Consider the following 25,504-nt stretch of genomic DNA (forward strand, 5'->3'; position numbering starts at 1 on the left):
GTCTGTCACCTTTTTATCCTAATTGGCTCCAAGGCCTTCATCTGCTCACATTAGCAAGATGCAGCAGGTTTTTAAATTACTGTGGTTTTTTTTTTTTTTTTCGGTTTTGTTCCACTGATTTTTAATATAACCATCAGCTGCAAGAACTGTACCCTAGCTATCATCTTCTTCGGGATTTTAAAGTGGTAGTGATCAAAACAAAAAACACATTGGGGTCTATTTTAAGGATCTAAATGGCAGAGAGGGAGCTTCACATATAGAAAATGACTGGTGCCAAGGCAATTCATTAGGTGAAAATCAGCTACCCCACACTTACTCCTCCAAACACAAGTCAAATGAAAAGAAAATTCTTAGTCGAGCAGACACACTGTATGCTTCGACGCGTCTCTCTTTCTGTATACTATACTTCAAACTAAAGGACAATTTGTGGGGATTAAGCCAACACACAATTGCAGGTTGGTAACACATTGGCAGGACATGTATAATTAAGTTATTGTTTAATTTTGATTTTTAACATTGGCACCCTAATGTTAGCACAGTGTCATGCTGATTGGAGAGCACCGTTCCACTCAACACAGTAACAGTTTAAAAAGGCAGACAGTGCACATGGATATGCAGCAATGGAAACTAGCAACATATTACCAAGTTGTCCTTTTTCCATCTAAAGATTGCTCGGTTGCTCCCTGTCTTGTCGCTGTCTGCTGCAGAAAAGCTTGTACATGCGTTTGTATCCTCCAGGCTTGACTATTGTAATGCCTTACTTACTGGGGTGTCAAAGAATACCCTTCAAAAGTTCCAGTGTGTTCAGAATTCTGCAGCTAGGGTGCTGACAAGGTCTCGCTCTGGTGGTCACATAACCCCCATACTGAAATCATTACACTGGTTACCGGTCAAATACTGCATTGACTACAAAGTACTGCTGTTGACTTTTAAAGCCAATAGGGGTATCTCTCCCTCTTACATTTCTGAGTTAGTTACCACCTACACTCCTTGTCATGCTTTGCGGTCCTCCGATGCTGGCCTTATGGTTGTCCCCCTGACTAAACTGCGTACAGTGTGTGACAGGGCTTTTTCCTCCTATGCTCCTAGGCTGTGGAACACACTTCCTTCTGAGATCCGTCTTTTTAAATCCCGCCTAAAAAGTTTATTTAAATTGGCATTCTTATGACTTTTACTGTCATTGCATTTTTAATTCTAACTGTTTTAATATATTTTGTATGTTTGTTTCATTTTTTCTGTTTTTCACTTTTGTTAAGCGCTTTGTGATATTTATTTATGAAAGTTGCTATATAAAATAAAGATTATTATATTATTATTATTATTATTATTATTATTATTATTATTATTATTATTATTATTATTATAGGGTACAGGTTAATTGACCATTTAATATTAAACAACACACTCACAAAATGGAAAACAGTTTGCAAATATCACAAGCAAAAATATATTTATTACTTGAAACCCACACACTTAAACATTTTGCATACAGAAAATAGCATTTATAAATAATAATAAATAAATAAATAAATAAAACAAAGTCATACAACTTGATTAAATAAGACATTTGCAGGATTGAAAAGTCAATTGCTCTTTTTAAATTCGGCATGTGTGACAAAATTGCACTGAAAATAACATATATATTATGATCAGATCCTGGCTCTACCAGTAACTCTACCTGGTGACACAATAAATACCTCCATATTAAACTGGGTTAGGATTTCATAAGATTAGACAGGAACTTTTCAAACATGCTATACATGTCTCGGGGTATTTCAGACAAGGGTCTAAAATACTTTCAAAAACAGGTAGGATTATAAATGTTGCTTGCTTACACACTGCACTTACTTCTCTTGATGCCACTTAAAGTAAAACAATTAAATTACACGTAAACAAGCTTAATTTAATTAGAAAATAAATAAGTGCCATTTAAAAATTGTCTCGGTGTCAAATCTGCACCCCACAAACCTCCCTTCAGTAGATACTGGAGCCCAGCTTTTAAAACTGTTGAGGTTTTAATCCATCTGTCAAGGCTCTTCATATGTAATGTTCAATACTAAAGTACAGCAACATTAAACTTTAATTTGAAATTTAACACAGAGTGCTCCTAAGTAATGTTTTTGTTGAATAATACATTTTCCTGAATACCAGGACACCTTATTTCTAATTGTCTTATTTTTATTCTGGGGGGGGGGGGAGATTTCCACAATTACATGAAAGGAAACAAAAACGCCATGTTGTAAAACAAGAAGAAAAAAAAACCAGTGGACTTCAGGGTTCATACAGGAGATCTCCATCTCTTGTAACTGTCCGCATTTTCAGCTACAATTTCTCAATATACAGAACCCCACCCATCAAAACAACAAAACTGTCTGCACACCTTTGTGTCAGACTACATTTAGGGTGCAATTCATAGCTGTAATTAATCTTTAAAACATACAGAACTTACTCAGCTCTGTTGTAAACATTAATACCACTTAGCATTCCATGTATTTGCAATAGACGAGGCAGAGTCACCTGTAAGAAACTGAAAACCACCTCTGACACACAATAGAGCCGTGCAACCTGTTCTGTCTCTCACGGGAGTAATATAACATTGCACAATCCAAGGCAGTTTCTCTTACAGGGCATATAAAAAAAGGAATGATTTTTTTTTTTTTTTTTAGGCTTTATCCCAGAGCAAAAATAAATGTTCAAACACAAATGATACCTGAAAAGCAACAAAAATAAAAAAACCAACAACAACAAACATGTGTTTCTGAGCCAACAACGAGGTAACATGACAATGAGGTAACATAACAGAGAAGCAGATAAAAAGCGAAGCTCTTCCTCCGCTTTTGGAATTGTGCGCACAGTTCAAGCATTAGAAAATACAGCAACCCCCCCCCCCCCCCCCCCCCCACGCAGCAGCCCATCCCCTACAGCTGCGTTCATCTCTGCTGTGTAATTAGAAACGTTCTTTTTTTACAGAAGGTGTTTCTTTTATTATTATCTGTAGTGGTTTTATTAAGAGATGTGAAAGCTTTACTTTTTATATTTTTACACAGCTACAGGCTGTTTTTACCTCAACCTCCTACACAGAACAGTGATTGTCCAGGCTTTTTTTTCCATAAGCCTTTCTATTCAATTAGCCAAAGCCTCAGACTGTCATTATAAATCTACTAATTATTTTTATGTGCAGTATATTTTAAATACGCCTTTATCCGTGTGTTGGAACAAATTAGCAAATGGTTTATTTCAAAAGGCAGGTTACTTGACCCGAGCATAACTTCTGCCTTGATAGTGCATTGTATCTTTAAAGCAGGTAGCCCACCGTTTGTTAAACCCTGTTTTATAGTCATGCATGCAGCCTGGTACATTCTTTAAATTCATGTAAACAACAATGCTTAAGCTTCATTTAGAAACTCTACTTCGCGCCAAGACCAGTAGCAATTTGATCAATCATTATCAATATAAAAATATATAATCTTGAAGGTATTTTCCCTCCAGTCAGCCTTTTATCCTCTTAACACAGAGTGCTCCTAAGTAATGTTTTTGTTCAATAATACATTTTCCTGAATACCAGGACACCCTATTTATAATTGTCTTATTTTTATTCTGGGGGGGGATTTCCACAATTACATGAAAGGAAACAAAAACGCCATGTTGTAAAACAAGAAGAAAAAAAAAACAGTGGTTCATACAGGAGATCTCCATCTCTTGTAACTGTCCGCATTTTCAGCTACAATTTCTCAATATACAGAACCCCACCCATCAAAACAACAAAACTGTCTGCACACCTTTGTGTCAGACTACATTTAGGGTGCAATTCATAGCTGTAATTAATCTTTAAAACATACAGAACTTACTCAGCTCTGTTGTAAACATTAATGCCACTTAGCTTTCCATGTATTTGCAATAGACGAGGCAGAGTCACCTGTAAGAAACTGAAAACCACCTCTGACACACAATAGAGCCGTGCAACCTGTTCTGTCTCTCACGGGAGTAATATAACATTGCACAATCCAAGGCAGTTTCTCTTACAGGGCATATAAAAAAAGGAATGATTTTTTTTTTTGTTTGTTTGGTTTTTTTTTTTAGGCTTTATCCCAGAGCAAAAATAAATGTTCAAACACAAATGATACCTGAAAAGCAACAAAAATAAAAAAACCAACAACAAACATGTATTTCTGAGCCAACAACGAGGTAACATGACAATGAGGTAACATAACAGAGAAGCAGATAAAAAGCGAAGCTCTTCCTCCGCTTTTGGAATTGTGCGCACAGTTCAAGCATTAGAAAATACAGCAACCCCCCCCGCAGCAGCCCATCCCCTACAGCTGCGTTAATCTCTGCTGTGTAATTAGAAACGTTCTTTTTTTACCGAAGGTGTTTCTTTTATTATTATTTGTCGTGGTTTTATTAAGAGATGTGAAAGCTTTAATTTTTATATTTTTACACAGCTACAGGCTGTTTTTACCTCAACCTCCTACACAGAACAGTGATTGTCCAGGCTTTTTTTTCCATAAGCCTTTCTATTCAATTAGCCAAAGCCTCAGACTGTCATAAAAATAATTAGTAGATTTATAATGTGCAGTATATTTTAAATACGCCTTTATCCGTGTGTTGGAACAAATTAGCAAATGGTTTATTTCAAAAGGCAGGTTACTTGACCCGAGCATAACTTCTGCCTTGATAGTGCATTGTATCTTTAAAGCAGGTAGCCCACCGTTTGTTAAACCCTGTTTTATAGTCATGCATGCAGCCTGGTACATTCTTTAAATTCATGTAAACAACAATGCTTAAGCTTCATTTAGAAACTCTACTTCGCGCCAAGACCAGTAGCAATTTGATCAATCATTATCAATATAAAAATATATAATCTTGAAGGTATTTTCCCTCCAGTCAGCTTTTATCCTCTGTAACCTCATCTGTCACCCCCAATAATCAGAAAAGAAGGTGCTTTTGAAATTTAATGCACAACAATACAGCTCAAGACACCTTCCTTCCCGCTGCTAATGTTTATATTTAGACTCACGCTCACAACACCCACCCACACAGTACAATCAATAGTCTTTTAAAATCATTAGGCCTACATCTTCCAAGGCGACATGTAAAGAAAGGCATTTAGGCGCCATATTGTCAACCTCTGCACATATTTTATAACCACAGTTTTTTTTTTCTGTCCCCAATGCAGCCAGAACTTGCTAAGCTTACAGTCTATCTTGTAACGCATTTCAAACAGCAAAGGCAAGACCAGTCATTGTCTTTATAAAAGTAAGCCAGCATGACCTTGTGATCTGCCACTTTGAATGGTGAATCTAGCATAAACAACATGTCTGTCAGACAACTAGAACAAAAAGCAGCTCCTGAGCGCATAGTTAGGACTATTTTTTTCACGGTAAAAAATTGCTTACTTCACAGTATTTCACTGTCTAAAAATAGGGTTAAGCATAATATTTATTAAACCAGAACAAAATAGCATTGTCACTTCAAAATTGATCATTTTCTCTAGAGTTATTCTACAACAGCCGCTCCTAAATATTTAAATAATTTCCTCATAAAAAACAGTAAATGCTAAATTGCAGAATATTTCGTTTATGTCCACCTTTTGAAAAGACATTAGGGTTAAGCATAATATTTATTAAACCAGAACAAAATAGCATTGTCGCTTCAAAATTGATCATTTTCTCTAGAGTTATTCTACAACAGCTGCTGCTAAATATTCAAATTATTAGCTGAATCAAAACAATGATTACCAAACCACTCAGAACAATATCAAGCATAACAAAAAGGCGCAGGGCAGTAAAAACAAACTATATGTAATTGGAAGCTACTTACTCCAAGCCTTTCCATTAGGAGCCCATACTCAGTTATATCCACTAGTGCGGACGAAACCAAACTAGGCTAATAACTTAACAGCACAGAGACCTCACAGAAGGCGGCAGTATCCTTTATGTTCTTGTAACATGTCTGTAAACTGTTGTCATGTCGTAGTAGGCAAGTGGTCACTTGACAGACAGCCAGATGAACATGTTCACATCCAGCACGTGTAGAGTGCCTATGTATTATTTTCTCCCTCAGCTCAGAGATTTCCCAACGGTGAAATGAGCTGTTCTAAAGGTTAAGAGCCCACCCCTGAACCAAAACGTATTTTACAGCCTCCGACAAAAAAAGATGCTGCCTGTAAACATAGATGCATTACCTGTAACATTATACTATAGCTGTGACTATAAATCGCAGTAAAGGATTGTCCCCTGTACAAGGTTCTTCCTATTATGTTTCAAATCCCCATAAATGTTTGTTTATTGTGAAAGCCAAGTTGAATTTTAATATGCTGTAATGTATGTGGCGCTCTACACTTAATAGGCTTGATGTGATTAATGCATTACATACTAAAAGTGCAATGGTATATACTAGTGTGCAGTGAAGCATCCAACACGTCAATGCGACATTCCTTCATGCGCTCCTGAATGGGAATGTGTGAAGGAGCGTGTAAATGAATGTGCTTCTAGACGGAACGCTGGATCAGTTTGTTCTTGTCCGGCTCAAGAAACTCTTCAACCAGGACATGGATCAGCTTCTGAAGTTCCTCTTTCAGACAAGCGGGGTCGCTTAAAAAGAGCAAAAATCAGAAACACAAAGTTATGCCCACCTCCAAAGAAACAACATGTAAGTGGTGAATCCACATGCCAAAGTGGTACATGATTGCATTAGATTATGTTAAGATTAGCTCTTGTATTTTCTGTACTATCATGCTCTACCTTTTTTGTGGCACATGATATACCTAGCATTATACTGTGTGTACACTTGTGTATCACCACATGCTCATGTCATTTTTCCCCACCACCACAAAACCCATAAGAATACATATTCTTAATAAAATTTGGCTTTATAGCTGGAGACATTCCAAGTCAAAATGATATAGCCCATGGTTAAAGTTTGTGACTGCGGATTGTTGTTAAGGAGTATCCACACACAATATTCAAAGACTGAAACAACTTAAACAATTTGGTGGATTCATCATTTTCCTGCAGTTCCCGAAGACAATGTACTACTAGTTTGAACAGGGTAACTGTAATGGGAATCTTTTGGAATGCTGAATTAGCTGAAGTCTTTTTTTCTGGTCATCTTCTTAGTACTGTGGAGTATTACTCTGTGTAAAAGGATGCTCCAGCACTAACCTCTGTCCTGGAGCAGCACGTAACTCAGCATAGTACTTGATCTTGGGTTCTGTGCCACTTGTCCTCAGAGTTGCAACACATCCATTCTGGAAAGTGAAGGTGACCATCTGGCTGTTTTTAGTCACAGGAAGCACCTGCACCAGTGAAAGTTTTGTAAAGGTGACTGTAATGTTAAGCTCTGCATTATAAATGATGTTCTAAACTGGCTTCACCTTTTTGAGGAGGGGGGACGGGGACTTGAACATAGCTCAGAAATGTACATAAACAAATTCCCTTATACATTAGAAAAATCCTTACGAAATACTGTCATGTTTTTAATTATAAAATCACACCAGAAACCAACTAAATCACAGTGCAGTATTTGCCAGCATTCCAGTATCCTGTGTACAGATGTCATTCCATGCATAGAACTTCCAATGTTCCAAAATCAAAACAAAACAAAAAAAAAAAAACCCACACACATACCTTTGGTACCTATTCGCTTCACTCTTTAAATTTGGATGAATTTTATATATGTTTCTCCAAAAGAGAATATTACCGAAATCACTTTAAAAACACACGTTTCTCCGGTTGCACTTTTGCCACCACCTATGGAATGAGAGATGCCCTACACCAGGCATACTCATTTATAATGTAGGAATTTGCTGCCACTCAGTAGTTGGGGTGGGTTTAAAGTATTCAGAATGAATCAATGCTAGATACAAGTCAGGAAGGGACACAGCCAACTGCACTGGCAAAAGTATTTTTTTTTTTTTCTAGTAGGTTTTTTAAATTTTTTTAAATGGGAAAGGGGTGAAAAGTCAGCATGAATTGAATAACCATTTCCAGTTTATTGGCTATACACCAATTTCATTTTTTTGTATCTGGGGTGTTTTCTCATTTAAAAACTGAAAATCAGAAGCCCTAAATATAACACACTTTGTGCACCACCTGCATATACAACGTGCATGACAGAGCTGCCTTGGTGTACATCTTTGCACACTTGTAGCGCGCAACCTGTATATAGCATGCAGACATTCTAATAAAACTTGTACAAGCGTGCACAGTATTGTTTTAATAACAGGATGAGATTCACAATTCAAAATACACCAGGGCTGCTTCTAGACAGGGATGACGAACCTTCGAACTGAGCTGAAATATACTTACACATTTCTGACCAGGTTGGCTGCTGTCGTACCCCGTGGTGACGTCCCTGGTGTGGACGATACTGTATCCTCCACAGGACCTTGGGTATTCCCTCTCGCCTCCAAAGTTGCGAAGACGGTCAAATATTCTTTTGATTGTCGGAAGGTGTTGGCAGATTAAATAGGAAGTCTTTGAAATGTGGAAGCCATAGCTGCAGGGCAGGGGAGGTACATAGACATGAATCAGTTCAGACAGTTTGCCACTCTGATGTCTTAACACACTAACAGGCTGAGCAATAATAGTTTTGCACGATATGCTCTAGAGTCATCGTTCTGCAGGCACTCAGACCCCAGGCCACGTTTCAGAACCATTCATCCTCACTACATTACATACTTACGTAAGAACTTTCTATCTTCTGATATTATGGTCAATATTGGTGCATATGAAAAATGAGCTCCCTAAATTTACTTTTCAACAGAGATCCCAAAAAGGTTAAATAATGTATCTTTCTAGAAGGTTTTGACTCACGTTTCATATATTTTCGAAAGCTGTTGGGACAACGTAAGGTTCCTGGTCTCTAAATAGGCTGCCATTTCTGCCACCACAACAGCAGCACTCACCCCATCTTTATCAAGGACTGAAGTACCACACATGAATCCTGTGGTAGAGAAGCAAATCCAAAGAATATTTAACATGTCAGGGTAGAAAATTAAAACGTGTGTATTATTAGCAGTCAATTGCTGTAACGTTTACTTAACATCAGAGCTAAAAGAGCCATACCAGAGAGTTCTTATAAAACTATAGAAAGTTTAGTTTACTAAAAAGGGATTTAAAAACTCCAGTAGTCTTCAGTGTATTAAACAAGCTGCAAGTTTAACACGCAGCATCAATGAGCTGAATTGCAGCTGCCCTCGCTTCTACCCAAGAGTACACATTGTCTCTGCAGTCTTTTCAAACCCAGTAAAAGCCTTAAACAGCAGACTTCAAAAAACAGCCAAATTGTGGAGCTCAAGCGCCATCTACTGGACATCGACTGAAATCCGTAAATGGTTAGACAGCACCTCCATGTCCTTGATAATAGTGGCTGTATTGTTACCTGCTGCAGTATTCCAATATGCCACAGTCTAGACTCTTAAAACAGACCCCTACGGTATTTGGGATGGCGATTTTTGGCAAACACGAACCAACTTTTTAAACGATGCATGGCGAAAAAGAAAAATGCCACCTCTTTAAGGTACTGGAAGCTAATAAAATCAGGTTAGTGAATTGTATCTTGAACAAAGCTGTTCACTATGCTTGTCTCAAATCACAGGAAACATGAAGATATGGATTTACTAAATTTAATAGACACGAACACACACAAACACACAGACTTTTCAATCTCTTGAGGCATCCAAACCAGCGCCAAAAAAGTCTTCTACAGACTTACCCGACTAAGATCCAGTAAAAGGAGAGCAAATTAAATCACTGCAGTCGACGAACTGCTTAACTCACTAGAGGCATCATGGGATCCCAATGCGTCACATAAAAAAATTATTAAATGCCGGCACAAGCCCTAGTGGCTAGTTATTGAATTAACTCCGCCTCTTCAAACCACAGTCTCAGTATCAAGTGTAGGGTATTAAAAAAAATGAAGAATATATTTAAATGTATTCAAGTCAACAAACAAATTATTTGCTAAAAATATGGTATATGATATTGTCTTCTATGAAATAAAATACATTTTAATAAATAAAACACATCTGCAAACTATCCCTTCCCACACAAACAATATACTGTATAACACCTACTCTTAGGACTGATCCAGAACAGTACAGACTGAATAAATGCCAATATGATTATTGTTACAATCGCTTTCGATATATAGGATTAAAAAACAAACATACCGATAGACTCCTCAAATGCAAACAATACTTCATTTCCATTGTCCATTAACTCTTTGATTCTGTTTCCAATCCATTTGAAACCTGGTAATGTTTCCTGTAAAAAAAAAAATGACATTAAATTAAATAAATGAAAAAAAGGTTTATCATTATCAAGTATATCATTATCAACTTTTAAAAGGGCAGAACAGCATCAAAAAATAAACCATGGCAAAAGTGTAGCAGAGATAACCCTAGACATAGCCGTCTGGCTTTCTGTGTTGACTAACCTACAGTTTAGATTAAAACAAGCAAGATTAGGGATGCCCCTTTTCAATTCTAAAAACCAACAGGACTGTACCACAAAGTGAAACCCCTCCTGCTGTGCGATGGTCTGCAGGATTTTGGAAGAGACTGTAGTTGCCAGCATGTGAACTCTCTTGATGTCAGCTGCGTCTGGGTGCTTTTCCTTCCAGCAGGCCAAGAGCCACCAGCCGAGGAGTGCTGCCAACTCATTACCCGTGAACACTTTCCAACGACCACTGGAAACCAAGCAGCACAAACAGCCACATTAGAGTCTTTGTAAAACAGACAACCAAAACAATGTTCCTTTGCAGATTTCTGTGAAGAACAGAAAGTAGAAGCCTAAAGCCAACAAACGTATGGGAAGAATTGTGTCCAAAATTGCCCCAGGTTTTACCATGCGTCTTTAGTATATGTGAACCTTTACAAAAGGTGTGTGAGCTGGTAATTCATTTCAATGTAAAAATAGTAATGGCTAAAACTGCTCCGAAATGTTAGGAGGTGGATGAGAATCAGCCACCTTTATAATAAAAAGAAGCTCTGCTTGATGTACTTGTCAATTATTACTTTCCAGATAGCCCCTTCTCTGTGTTCTGACACTGGAAGCAGTTTTTGTACTTTTTATGATAATACGGACATCGATTCACTACTCTACGGCCAAAGGTTTTTGGTTATAACTTACATAATGAAGTCAACCGGAAGCCATAACTGTAGTGCAACTCCAAATCACACACACACTGTATACCTATATCTAAGGCTACTTTATATGACCATACCGTCCATACAAAATGAAACCACAAAGATTTGCAAAAAACAAATCTGAGCACTTACTTCTCATACTGCTCTGCTACTGCCAATCTGTCAGCATCTGGGTCTGTTGCTAAGACAACCCTGGCACCCTCTTTCTCTGCCAGTCTAAGTGCCAGCTCCTTAGAAAATAAAACAGGAGGCAAGACGATAATGGGTACCTCTGGACTGTTTTAAATTAAAAGACTATTTTATGCTAGCTTCGCTGGCCTGAGTTATGTCATGTTCTTTGGAAACCATGTAATATTCTGACCTTTCAACTCTGTTTCATGGTATAGTATAGAAACAGGTTGCAGTCAAGACAGTTGAAATGTCACAATATCGCATATCTACATGCCCTTTAAGAATTTCATTTTGAAAATGTATTTCAGGTGTTTTTTATGCTGAACAAAAGAACAGGAAAAGGTAAGAGTCCTCACCAAGACTGACTCGCCTTCCTCAGGATTGGGGCAACGGACCGTAGAAAAGTCAGGATCTGGGTCCTTCTGCTCTTGAACTGGAATAGGGGGTGCAAACCCAAATGCTTTGAAGGCCAGCTGCACATAGTCGTGCCCAACTCCATGAAAAGCTGTGTGCACAAACCTTAAAGAGGTCTTTGCATTGAGATCTCTAAAAAGAAATATAAGAAATAAAAAAAGATTGCGAATCATGGAAGAAATTTAAAAAAATATCCTTGCAAAATGAAGATTTTTTTTTTTTGTACCTGTGAAAACATATAACTTTTAAGTCTTCCATGTAGCTTTTGCAGATTTCATCCAGGGGATCACTCCTCAGAGGACTACCATCAGCTATGTTCTCATTCCAGGATCCATCCCAAGGCTCTACACTCTCTTCTATACATTTCAGGATCTCTTTGTCATGAGGAGAGGTTATCTGAGAGCCATTCTCCCAGTACACCTATAATAGTAATAATATTTAGGTTGCAGTCAGTGGCCCTTGAAGAAAGAATATGAAACAGAAGGTTACGTTAAAAGCTCCTACGTGAACCTTAGTTAAAACTTAGCACCAAGGTTACAAACAAGTTTTAACCCCAGAGCATCCATTTAGTTTTTTAGTATCCACCCCAGTTCTGTAACAAGCAATGCTTTACTGGGAGAACTCCATCCCTCATAGTACTCAGACAGAAGACACTGGTCTGCCCAGTCATTATATCTCAAGACAAACAAGGCTCTATGGGATCAACCTGGCCACCACCTTGAGTCAAGGCAATTTAACCTACAATGCAGTGAAATCAGTTATGCACAGCATGCATGGCAGACCCGGGTTCCTCAGGAGATCTCCCAGGATTTTATGCACTCTGGTATAAAATAAGATCCCCAATCAAAAGAAAATACACATTTTAGGAACAGGCAGACATAGTTCATGCCATGTGTACAGCTCTCACGCAGTTCTTGAAAAACACATATGCAATACTGCTGCTAAGAAATTGCTCATCATCTCAAAAGAAGAGAGAAGGTTCACCTTGTACCCATTGTCCTGTTTTGGGTTATGTGACGCTGTGATCATCACACCTGCAGTAGCTTTCATCTGCTTCACCGCATAGGGCTGCAAACAAATGAGAAACAGCAAAATGGTACATATGAAAACCTCAATATTTGCACATTTGCACATGCAAAAATTCCAAGTGGAGCTTTGAGAGTAAAGCAATCTCATTTGACAGCAACAGCTCTAAAACCCAAGTGCTAACTACTAAGATTTAGCTTGAATATTCAGATTTGTTAAGAAGCAGTTAAGATGCATTTAACAAGGGGATTCGTCCACATTGAGAGCATTTCCCTGTGTTTTCTGCGTTTATAATGTCATCTAACTAACTTAATCAAGAATAGTTGTATGCCTTAGATTATAATGCAATTAGTGTGAACTCTTCCTAAATTCTAAAATACTAACATAGGGCCAGATTTATGAAGATATTTTCTTGAAAGTTCTATTTACCCTATTTTTTGTGAAAGGGAAAAAAACTGTTAATGTTACAAATCTGATAAAAGGCAACTAAGAAAACTTTGTTAGATAGACTTTCCCTAAAGGCTAGGAGTTCAGAAATATGAGCATATACTGCTGGCAGAGCCTATTTATTCCCCAGCAGGATCTATACATGTCCAACTGAATACCCCCTGTAGAGGCAGCCAGTCAGTGACAGAGTGCTCCATTTAGATCACAGACAGTGCGGACATGCCAGGAAGTAAAGCTGTGCCCCACAAATCCAAAGGGTGTCTGCTATGCACCAACCACTGCAACATCAAAAATTAAAAGAGCAACACTGAAAGAGACAAAATCATGTCAGACTGCGAGCAGCAGTTGAAATGTCCTCATCTAGAACACAGGCCTTCACCTTCACCTCGCACCAAGGAAGCTATACTGAATGCAGCACTATTGCCAACACTATGGCTGCTGAATTTAAGTACATGTGGGCTCATTACCAAATGTCCTTCACGGACTCTCAAAAGACCGTACATCATAATAAATAAAATAGAGGACTTGCTGATCTTTCAGCTAACTACGAAAGGTGCTGTACATTTGTATTTTGTGTTGTGCTTCATTAAATAAATTGAACTTGAAATGTGTGTATATTACTTACCACAAATGGTGTAGGAACATATGTGGAGAACAGATAGACAGGGACGCCTTTAGAAAGAAGAACGGCAGCTGCAAGCTTTGCTAGCCTGATAAAAAAAAATGGAGAGATAAAGTTAAGCACCCTCTAAAAAGTACAATTATGAACTTTCAGCACAATTTTGCAAAAATCCTACTAATTAGTTTCAGTGACTTATGCCGAGGTCACACAAACATTATATAGGGTATACCTGAGTTAACTGCTGCTGCTGTTAGGAGCTTTATTACTCCCAAGTCAAGAGGACAAACATTTCAAATGCAGAGTCTCCTACTGCAGTGCGTCACACAGCACTGCTATACTTCAAAGCACATATACAAGTTGTTATAAGCAGCCATTATGTCAGGCTGAATTATTAGACAGAGAAACAGTCCCCGGTCATTTTGCTGATTTGGGCGAGCCACCGCCAATGCAAAGCTCCCTGTGGAATCCCCTGCAAAGATCCGCGACTTCACACAGCCAGGATGTGAATCTGCACTCCACTGACCGTACGGCTTATCCTGCAAACCACAAGCCACTCAGGGATCCTTCGCTGCATGGAAGAAATCCAAACTATCCACCGAAAAACTGAAGTAATCACAGATAATGTCTGAAACTTGCACTGCAAGTGATACTGTGAACTGTAAACAGAATTTTGTCTTTGTCAGCACAATCTGGCTTAAGCATGATAACCTGATAATATTCATGTGCCACATTTTCTCAAATGACAAGAGATGGATTACAGTAAAGGAAAAGTTAGTGTGTGGGCAGATTTAGTTGGATCTTCTCTCTCCAATGCTCATACAGTATATATGCACATTCAGCTATCATGGCATGCAAAATAAGCAAACACAAAATCATGGTTATCCATGTTGAACAGCAGCGACACCTAGGCTCAACAGAATGAAGCATCGATGTCAGTTTCATTCCAGCGGTTTAATTCTCTGGGTGACCCATTGGAATGCCTCTAACCAGGTCAGTATGGTGAACAGAGTTACAGGCACTGCTCTGAATGGACAGAGCCACATCACAACAACCTGAACCATCACATTAACTAGTATTGAAACGGTCTAAAATGTTTCAAGATAAACAACTTCCTAGGATACAAATATCTTCCTCTGTCCTGTTCTAATAAAATCTATACAACTAATTTAATGCATCGTGGACCTCATTTTAGAAAATAATGAAAGGCTATTAAAAGATATCTACGCAATGACACATCTTTTTTTTGCGATTAATTTTGCTGCTCACGCCTCAAGCCTGCCCTGGACGGACAACCATGCCTCACTGTCCATGGCCTTGGACTCAAAAGTGACAGTGGACCTCAGACCTAATGGAGGGCTTTTTTAAAAGGTGCACTGTGGTGGTGAAATGTAAAGTGAAACTTGCTCAGCCAGCCTGTTCCACACACACCCATCAACTTTGCCTAACCTGTTGATAAAATTAAGTCATTGGATGGTGGGTTTGGACAACTCAAGATCATCATTTAACGCATTTCACTGGGGGGGGGGGGGGGGGAGGATAAATTTTAATCCAGATTTTATCTTCTGATGGGCCATTTCCATGAAATGCTCCAGTTACTGGAGTTTATGAAAAACAGAATTTGAAAACTCTTCCGTAGGACATACAATTGCTGGAGATGAATACAAGTACAGTGCTGTACCTTTCGCTGCTGCAGCTGATGGCGGCTTGCCCACGTGTGTCGTACCCGATCACAAAGCCTCTTCTCTTCAAGTCAGGGAAACACTTCTCCAGGTACCGATACATACCCTGGATTCAACAAAGTGAAAACAGTCATCTAGCTTTAAAAATAACTTCAGTTTTAGACTGTGTGTGACCCATGACTCAAGATCCAATTAATAGAAAAATAGAGAGAGAGAGAGAGATTACACATGTATAGCCACCAGGTGTCTCAATTCTTCACATAAAATGTATACCACAGAAAAAAAAACCTGAGATTTGAAATTTACAGTATCCAACTTTGCATTGTCAAATAGGATAGCCATCAGGTGGCAACTATATCAGCTGTTAGTATTGATTCAGAATGATCAAACTTGAACTCACAAACTCTCATACAATAGCGATAGTTTATAATGCATCAATGATCGGGCATAATGAAAGCAGTCAGGCTTAAAACCCCCAGGATGAATTATTTTTTTCCAGGATGAAAATATACTGTATGTATTGAAATTGAGAAATGCAACTACAGCGTGTAAACTAAACTAATCTAGTAGAAAACACCCCTACCGGTAACAGTAGGGTACCCTTATCCCTGGCTGTTTATTGCATGCTCCAAAGGTTATAGCAGACAGTCTAAACACAGAACTGCTTACAGATGCTGAATAGATCACAAGAGTAGGAATTATTTGAGAATAGGAACAGAATAATAATAATAATAATTCAGGAAAATCAAGAGCTTTGCATTGCCAAAAAGAGATAAAAACAGTGCCTCCATTTTATCTGCAGCAGAACATCAGCACGAGACACTGCAGTCCTGCAGTGCGATACCTGAATGTGAAACGCGCTGCAGTGCTGGTGTCTCCTGACAGCTAGCTAACACGTCAATGCAGTCAAACCGAGACAGCTTGTCTAAAGACAGCAGCTTTATTTGCAACATAAAATGTACAGTTGTAGTTTTTATATATACACAGTGCTCATCCTTTATAACGCTATAGTGGAGAGCCATGGTGACAAGACCGTGCTATTTGTGTTCCGCCTTACAACGAGTTACTGTACTGGCATTATGGAGCAAATGGGAGCCACGACCCTACCGTGTTATAAACGATTCTGCACTGTAACGAGGCGTGTTATAACGGGTGAGCACTGTATGTATATATACAGTGCCTTGCAAAAGTATTCAGACCCCTGACCAATCCTCTCATATTACTGAATTAGAAATAATAGTTGAAATTGGGATGCAAAGCTGGTACATACTTACCCCAAAAGACTTCAAGCTGTTATTGCAGCGAAAGGTGGCTCTACCAAATATTAATGTGTGGGGGTTGAATACTTATGCAAGCAAGATATTTCAGTTTTTTTATTTTTCTTAAAAATATTTCCCAACATAAAACCAATGTCACCTTACAATAATTGATTTTGAGTTTCAGTGTTTTGAAATAAAATATCAAACAGAACGGAATTTCAATGTACCATTTGTAATTCCGTAATATGAGAGAATTGGTCAGGGGTCTAAATACTTTTTCAAGGCACTGTGTATATATATATATGTGTGTATATATATATATGTGTGTATATATATATATATATATATATATATATATATATATATATATATATATATATATATATATATATATATATACATAAATGCTAATTCAAAAGTATTCATACCCTTTGATGCTACGATAGTATTATCTACAAGGTGCTATACATTTCAATATTATAATATAGAACCGAATTCTAGAAAAGTCTAGAAAATGCTAGATTGTAGGTGAACATTCTTAGAGTATAAAAGGGTTAGGCATAGGATGATTGCTGTCATTACCAGTAAGTCAATATGGGAAAAAGTAAAGAGCTATATGAAGACCTTAGGTAGAAAATGTCATAAAGCTGGAGAAGGATACAAGAAGATTTCCAAGCATTTGAGTATCCCAATTTCAACTATTATTTCTATTATCAAGAAGTACAAGACTCATATATACACACACACACACACACACACACACACACACACACACACACACACACACACACCATGAATATAATACTTGGCTATCTTTACATCACCTTTTTATTAAAAATACAAATCAGCATTAGTTGCTAAGCAACCAAAATTTAAAACTGAATTTCAGTTTTAGCATGATGCAATGCAATCAAACATTTTTGGCAACAAAGTACATTTTGCAAGGCAACAACTATAGGCCAATAAAGCATTGTAAAAAATTAATTAATTAATTAATTAATTAATTAATTAATTAATTAATTAATTAATTAATAAATAAAATAAGCTATTATTCAGATCTGAATTTAAAAATATTTCCATCTAAAGATAATATATATTAAAAAATCGAACAATCAAGTACCCATACTCTGTGCAGTCTTGTTGATCCTGATGTAAGCTGGACTCTTTACTTCAGGCTAGTATAAATGAAACCGAAAGAGGAAATGATCTTTTGTGTCAGCAAGTTAATACTGGGAGGTTTACCCAGTCCAAACTAGTAATTTAGAAGCATCAAGGAAAACATGAGCCACCACCTTTACAAAACTAGACTGTCCATCCAGTTTCAGAGGTTCACTTCACCACCCAAGTGGAAAGAGTTCTGAAAAGACTGACCTGTGTGGACTGGATGACTGTGAGATCATTGATGAGGGAGAAGCCTGCCCCCATAGCGGCCCGCAGCCCTGATGTCCCGAAGGTCATCCTGCAGCAGAGCCGCTCACGGAGCTCCGTCTTCTTGCCCTCCTTCACCAGTTCCTCAATCTGCGCCCTCGTCTTGGGATTCTGCGTGCAAAGTTAAGGAACAGCTCTTTAACAAGATTAAGAGTGCGTCAGTGGTTAATTTGTGCCAGGGCTCATCCCCGGCACCTCTTGGCTTGACAAGGCACCTCTTCAGCTAGTTAAAAATGTCATGAAGTGTTTCGCTCGCAAATGCGTTTTCTTAATTCTCAACAGTCCGCTGCTGGTGACATTTAATTACTTTACAATTTCAGCTACGTGCCGTAAAGATGACACTGGCTGCAAAAGAAAGACTGCGACCCTAGTGTCGTTTTTTTATACACAAATAAGCTTACTTGCTTTGAAAAACGTCTTGAACAATACAAGCAGATTCTTACACTACTTGGCTTGATTGAATGAGTAGTACACAACTTCAATATGAAAGATGAACATTAATTTCAATAAACAGCAAGTTTTTTATGAAAAAAAAATTGTTGTAGCCTACATCACTATAGTAAAAACTGGCTTGTGTTATTTTTAAACCACTACTTCCGATTATTACTACTGCTTAATAACAGGAACAACATGTTACTTAGGGTTGTTGTTGTTGAAATTAAACGCGTTCATGCCTTAACTTCCCCTATTCAAATAAATACAAAAAAAAAAATACAAAAACAATAGCAACGGTCTGGTTCTCTCTAGCCTAAATTGAATTATTATTATTATTTTACTTTTTATTTTATTTTTTTTTCCCCCAATCTCCACAAACTGCGGGTTCTGTTGCATTCACAGCACTAATAATGTTAGATATAGCCAGATATTACAGTGCGGACCATGGGCCAAACCAATGTTTGTGTAGGGTTTTTTGTTTGTTTGTTTGTTTGTTTGTTTGTTTGTTTGTTTTAATCAGTGTCAGCCTCCTGGAGTCATCTGACTGCCTTTCCACTTTTTATTTCATTTTAAACCAAACACAATAATAGTGCATATACACAGAGGAAAAAAAGTGGACGGGCAAAATACAGTCGTCGCCCCCCCCCCCGTTAACTATTTTTCTGCACATTATTTATTTATTATTTATTAGCCAACGCCCTTATCCAGGGCGACTTACAATTGTTACAAGATATCACATTATTTTTACATACAATTACCCATTTATACAGTTGGGATTTTACTGGAGCAATCTAGGTAAAGTACCTTGCTCAAGGGTACAGCAGCAGTGTCCCCCACCTGGGATTGAACCCACGACCCTCCAGTCAAGAGTCCAGAGCCCTAACCACTACTCCACACTGCTGCTCCATACTACTACTTTGTATGTGATGTAGAATATGTTATTGTAAAATCTAACACTAGTACATGCTCTTTCAAATAAACGTGTTATGATTTTGAATGTGCGGTTCTTAAGGACGGTATTATGGTCATTGCCTGCGCCCCGGCACCTTTCTTTACAAATGAAGCGCAGGAGTGCATGAACCTTGTGGGTAAACACATACAGCTGGGTTTCACAGAATTCTGGACAACCTTTTAAGGGTAACATTAGGCAGGAATCTATAACAGGTTAACCCACTTTGTACTGTGTCATTATGTTATGCTGCTATGTTTACTGTACACTGCCCTATTCTAAGCATGAGGCATCGTAAACATGTACAAAAGAAAATGTTTAAAAGTGTAAAATCCCTGTCTGCTGCTTATATGACTGATCTACAAGTACTTGCAATCGCAGTCTGTGGTCTCTGGAATGTTAGGCATTGTTCCCTAACTCTACGGAAAATCGAAACAGATTTTGGTAAACATTCATCTGCTTACTGTACAAAATCATGTGCTTGGAATATTTTGTCACCTGATTTTAGAAATATTGATGATTTTTGTACTTTTCAACAAGCCATTTTAAAAGTATTTTAGTTTTGTTTGTGATGGTTTCATGCTCCAACCATCAGGGAGTCCCTGCCAACAAGGTGATTGCATCTCTGGAGGACTAGTCCTGAATAAATAACTTCTAATTAATAAATATATAACAGTCAGAAAATAATAAATCATCAAATCCAGGGTATGGAACCAAAGATACAGCAGTGCCATTGGGTACTTGCTCAGCAGGGGACTCTTAAAAAGCACTCAGTTGTCCTTTAGAGTCCTGAGATCTAGCGAGGCATGGGTGGTTCCACCTCACTGTGCCACAGCAACCCATACTGGGTAAGCACCAGACAAGGCCAGGCAGTAAAACTGAATCCATGCACCTCACATACTGCCTGGGTTTGCTGCTTGAAAAGAGGGAACTGTCCAGACAGCAGGGACGGAGGTCCCATCTTTAGTCCTCCTGGGTCAGTGTGTGGGTTACACTGGTGACATTGGGGAGATAACCCATTTTAGAACAAACAATTAATTGTCTATTCAAAAAGCAATCACAGTGCAGGTTTCATGGGACGAGAGAGTGATCTTACTGTTTAATAATTCAAATGAAAACTGACTCTTGAAAGAGAAAGAAGAGTAAAAGGTCACACTGGGAATTACATTTCTATTCCATCCCTGTAGGATAAACAAATTCAGTTCTGGAAGCTACAAAGAAGGTTAATGCTGCACAGAACAGAATGCATTTCTCCTCTTCTCCTATTGCTGTCTATTCAAATACGTCTCCTGCTACTGCTGTAGGCATTTTACCTTTGTTTAAGAAAACTCCACAAAGCCTCTTCATAACATTACAATACCGTTGCATTCAGCGGATTGGGTAGCCCTCCGCGGTACAGAGAACTACAAATGAGTCACCTTTTCATTTGATATTTATTGCCAGTAGCACACAGCCTCCTCCAATGGTTACCAAACGTCTTATCTGATAACATGGGATGTACCCAACAAAATGTTCAAGGACACACTGCTGTGCAAGTAGCTAATATGCATTCAACAGAATATTCAAGAACACCCCGCTATGCAATGGAAAAACACAACCCAAGCATCTCCTGGCCTCGAGCAAACTAAACCAATTTCAACTGTCTGTGGAATTTTACCCACTATATCAATACATTTTCACATACATTCCCCCCTTTTGCTGTTCCTTGTATAGAATGTACAAACTACAGCAGTTAATACACCCCCCACATTTCCTGCAAAAGAACTATACACTCGTTCCATCATCTTACTGCAAGTGTTTTCTCACGTGTGTCCAAGGCCACTCTTATCTATATTAACATGCTGTGCCTGCATATCTGGATCAGGGTCGACGTCAAAAACATTTAGATACACCAGCTAACCACAATTTGTGTCAGCATTTTTCCACTTGTATACATAGAATTAATACAGACATGATTTTAAATCGATTATCCAGACACATAATTACAGTTAAGCCTCCTGACAACAGAATCTCTTCATGGTAATTAATACATATCATTATTGCCTACATCAAAACCTTGTAGTAACCCTCCATGCCCCATCCTGAAGCCTGTCTGCAAACTGACATGTAGGCACTTAAACTTTATTGGTGAGTGAAAAAATTTGAAATATTTGGCTGTAGCAGAAGGCAGTTTGTTCGCCGAAGGGCTGGAGAGCGGTACACGAATGAGTGTCTGCAGGCAACAGTGAAGCATGGTGGAGGTTCCTTGCAAGTTTGGGGCTGCATTTCTGCAAATGGAGTTGGGGATTTGGTCAGAATTAATGGTTTCCTCAATGCTGAGAAGTACAGGCAGATACTTATCCATCATGCAACACCATCAGGGAGGCATCTGATTGGCCCCAAATTTATTCTGCAGCATGACAACGACCCCAAACATACAGCGAAAGTCATTAAGAACTATCTTCAGCATAAAGAAGAACAAGGAGTCCTGGAAGTGATGGTATGGCCCCCACAGAGCCCTGATCTCAACATCATCGAGTCTGTCTGGGATTACATGAAGAGAGAGAAGCAACTGAGGCTGCCTAAATCCACAGAAGAACTGTGGTTAGTTCTCCAAGATGTTTGGGCCAACCTACCTGCCGAGTTCCTTCAATAACTGTGTGCAAGTGTACCTAGAAGAATTGATGCTGTTTTGAAGGCAAAGGGTGGTCACACCAAATATTGATTTGATGTAGATTTTTCTTCTGTTCACTCACTTTGCATTTTGTTAATTGATAAATATAAACTATTAACATGTCTATTTTTGAAAGCATTCTTACTTTACAGCATTTTTTCACACCTGCCTAAAACTTTTGCACAGTACTGTATATTTCATGTATTGTCAGAACAAATGGTCATAACAAACAGCAGTGGGCAATTCAGTCTCTCTGCATGTGGTTCCTTCGCACTGGGGCATTTTGGTTTAGGTATGTAAAAGATGGCTTATATTCAGCACAGGGTGGACAAAATTATTCACACATTTTAACCCTCCTCACACTGCCTAATAAAAAGTGAAAGTAAAAGCTGTTTCCTGACCTACACCCTTCAATGATTTTTATTTTATTTTTGACAAGGAGCGTCCCTGCTTGTGTGCCAACACAAACTGTTATCTAGAATATTAACAGAAAGTGATCATACAGCACTGTCGTGACAGCAGTGCATCTAACACAACCAACACAGAGGCTAAACCTCGCCCCCGGCAAAACTATTGACACTCAGAGAGTATGCCTATGTGATCACCTAAATTATACAGTCATCTGCCCTTATCTGTCTGGATACCCTGAAACCCCAATACAAGGGGATAACACAGGCACCTACACATAGGAGCACTGAAACTTTATTTTCAAGTAATATTTAGCATACAGAATGTTTTCAAATTGCTCTGGTAGAAATATGTGACTGTTACTCACAATGGCCACCTCTAAATGCTTTTCAGGACTGAATTGACTGAACTACAGTATGATCCTGATACCTTCCCACATTTTATTGACCAAGAAAAAATAAAATTCTATTAAATCGAATGTATAGTTTAGATCATAAATCTAGTTGTCCGTTTTCAAATTTCCAACCAAAAATACATTGTTTATATACAGTACACAATAATACAATGGCGCCGAATTTTGCTTTCTGATTGGAATCTGGAACTGCAGGTACAGGGCTGCTATTAATTATTCTTCTCCAATCGCAAGAACTCAACTGCCAAACAACATCTTACAGTCAGAATCTGATAAACAGTTTTGACATTTAGAAACACAGAGGTCAGCCAGCTCCCAAGTCTAACTCTGGGTTCCTCCCTGGGAACAGAAAACATACTTCAAGCAAAACTAGAGGGAGCATTAAAACTGAATACAGTGAAGTGTATTACATTGCAGGAAACAGTCAAGCAGAATGTGCTTTGGGTAAAAGCCACCATATTGCTGGGGTACCATTTGCAGAGAAGCCAAGGTGGGTACTTACTGTAGTACAGTAGTTGAGGATCAAGAGCGACACAACTAACAAAGCTGGTATGTTAAAATTCAATAAGAGTACAACAGATAGCCTGCAAAGATGCCTGGAGACACTCTGTAAAACAATACCACTGAGACCCACGAACAAGTCTGTACAGTATTGTTGCCACCTGCAGTGCTGACAAAACACCATGGATGACTCCTATTACAGTCTGAGCAATAGGGTTGTTGGTACCCAGACATGTACTTGGGCATTGTCTCTTTTTTGTTGTGGTTGGATGGCTGGCTAGACAACAAATACAGTATGTGTGTTGTCAACACCATTCTACAGCAGTACCCCTGTGGACTACCAAGTCTGGTTAATCTGTTTAGTAAGCAAACTCACGGGAACATGCATTCTGCCCGTCTGGACAGGAAGTAAACCATCATTAAAACTTGTTAATAGTTAAGTATCTGTAATCTCTTGTACAATAATAAACATCATAAAGGCCAGTCGTGCATAAGTTTAATTTAATTGGTGACTTAGACATTTGAATTTTACATCATACCCAAGAGCTTAACAGTGCAGCAGTCCATAATGTTGTGTTTCTTAACCAACTTCCTCCTGCAGAACCCAGACTGCTGCAATCTGACATATGTTGACTGGCTGGTTTCGTGTACTCTAGAGACTGTGAAATGTACTGTTTTAATGAGCAGTCGCTAATTATATAAAAATTTAATTTAAAACTTGCTTTTGCATGATACTATATTATTTCGTGCTGGGCAGGAATCGTGTTTCAGGTGTTAATTGCTTGGAACAAACTCATGTATTATTTACTGTGTGAGGTAAGGTAACATAAGCGCATGAAACTTGAAAGGGGCTAGTAGTATTCTTAAATTCCAGTAATCCTGGTGCATAGGGAAAAAAAACCTGCAGCTCAGCACGAATGTTTGAATTTTTATGTCGTCAATGTGGGTCAAATTACCAATATGTCCACACCCTACTAGTAAAAACACATTTACATGTAATTGGTAAGAGATAAATTTTGTAGTTCTAGGTCACTTTTTTAACTAGATATTTTTAAGTCGCCAACAACATACACACTCACCTTATCCCAGGTTATCCACTGCCAAATCGCTTTATCCAGCTGGGAATCCCCAGTGACGTGAGAGACCAGGTTAGCGTTTACATCCTCGCCACAATCACCCATGGTTAAAGATTCCCTTGTTAATTATGTTAAATACCTTTTTTTTGTTTTTCTCCCTTCTTAATCCCACCCCACGATCTACTGCTGGCAAAATAAATAAACAGCCGAAGCATTCATCAATTGAACTTGACTGGAGAGTGTTATCTTCACAAAATTGAGATAGGTACTGTGACGGTATATCCTAGTTTAACGAGCGGTCAATAATAAATTACAAAAACTCATCATTTCCGTGGAATTAATACACTACAACATAACATGTTTTTATCCTGTAATGTTAGGCTCTGCAACATTTGATATTACAAAGTAAAATCCTAGCTATGCTTTAAAATATGACAGCTATGCAAGCTAGTAGTACTTCCCAAACAAAACGTTACTCAAATAATGTAAATTATATCAACTACCGCCGGTATCCTACCACTCGAACTATTTTATATATTTATAAGAACAATAAATATCAACCAACTATGTCTGTTTTAACATTTAATACTGCACCTAACAATAACTAAACCCCAAACTTCCCAATACAACCCCAGCCTGTCAACTGTCTAACCAGAAATCCTATGCTTAGCTCTACGCTGCTTGTGTCCCTGCAGAATGTTTCTAGATAGGCGGTGCTATTTACGCTGGGAGCTGTAGTTCTTAATCTTACAAACTTCGCTTTCAAACAGACACGCCATTAGGCAGAGAAAAACTACAACCCCCCACAATGCCGCAGTAGGGACGAGATCTCTGCCATGACGCATTAATATTGCAAATGTACAGGCTCTGGC

The 25,504-nt window shown here is 38.4% G+C and overlaps 1 protein-coding gene across 1 annotated transcript; it reads right to left on the reverse strand.

Annotated features, from left to right (window-relative positions):
• Nucleotides 1-1,433: 1,433 nt before the first annotated feature.
• LOC117405574 (glucose 1,6-bisphosphate synthase) lies at nt 1,434-25,416 on the reverse strand. The gene is made up of 14 exons (XM_059028367.1): nt 24,636-25,416; nt 18,142-18,309; nt 15,511-15,617; nt 13,836-13,920; nt 12,722-12,805; nt 11,964-12,157; nt 11,680-11,869; nt 11,285-11,382; nt 10,512-10,692; nt 10,175-10,268; nt 8,817-8,946; nt 8,310-8,499; nt 7,164-7,297; nt 1,434-6,593 (listed from the first exon to the last, which is right to left on the reverse strand). The coding sequence occupies exons 1-14, from the start codon at nt 24,735-24,737 to the stop codon at nt 6,491-6,493; spliced, it is 1,860 nt and encodes a 619-aa protein (XP_058884350.1). The 5' UTR covers nt 24,738-25,416; the 3' UTR covers nt 1,434-6,490.
• Between the last annotated feature and the right edge of the window lie 88 nt (nt 25,417-25,504).

The sequence above is a fragment of the Acipenser ruthenus genome, chromosome 8 (assembly GCF_902713425.1).
Source record: "Acipenser ruthenus chromosome 8, fAciRut3.2 maternal haplotype, whole genome shotgun sequence".
NCBI lineage: Eukaryota > Metazoa > Chordata > Actinopteri > Acipenseriformes > Acipenseridae > Acipenser > Acipenser ruthenus.

Excerpts from the sequence above, each read along its gene's own strand:
- LOC117405574 (XM_059028367.1), bottom strand. The coding sequence starts at position 24,737 with ATGGGTGATTGTGGCGAGGATGTAAACGCTAACCTGGTCTCTCACGTC. Across the intron at positions 10,269-10,511 it reads AGGAGGGGTTTCACTTTGTG|GAAACATTACCAGGTTTCAA; the intron begins GTACAGTCCTGT and ends TTTTTTTTACAG. Across the intron at positions 8,947-10,174 it reads TGCATTTGAGGAGTCTATCG|GATTCATGTGTGGTACTTCA; the intron begins GTATGTTTGTTT and ends TCTCTACCACAG.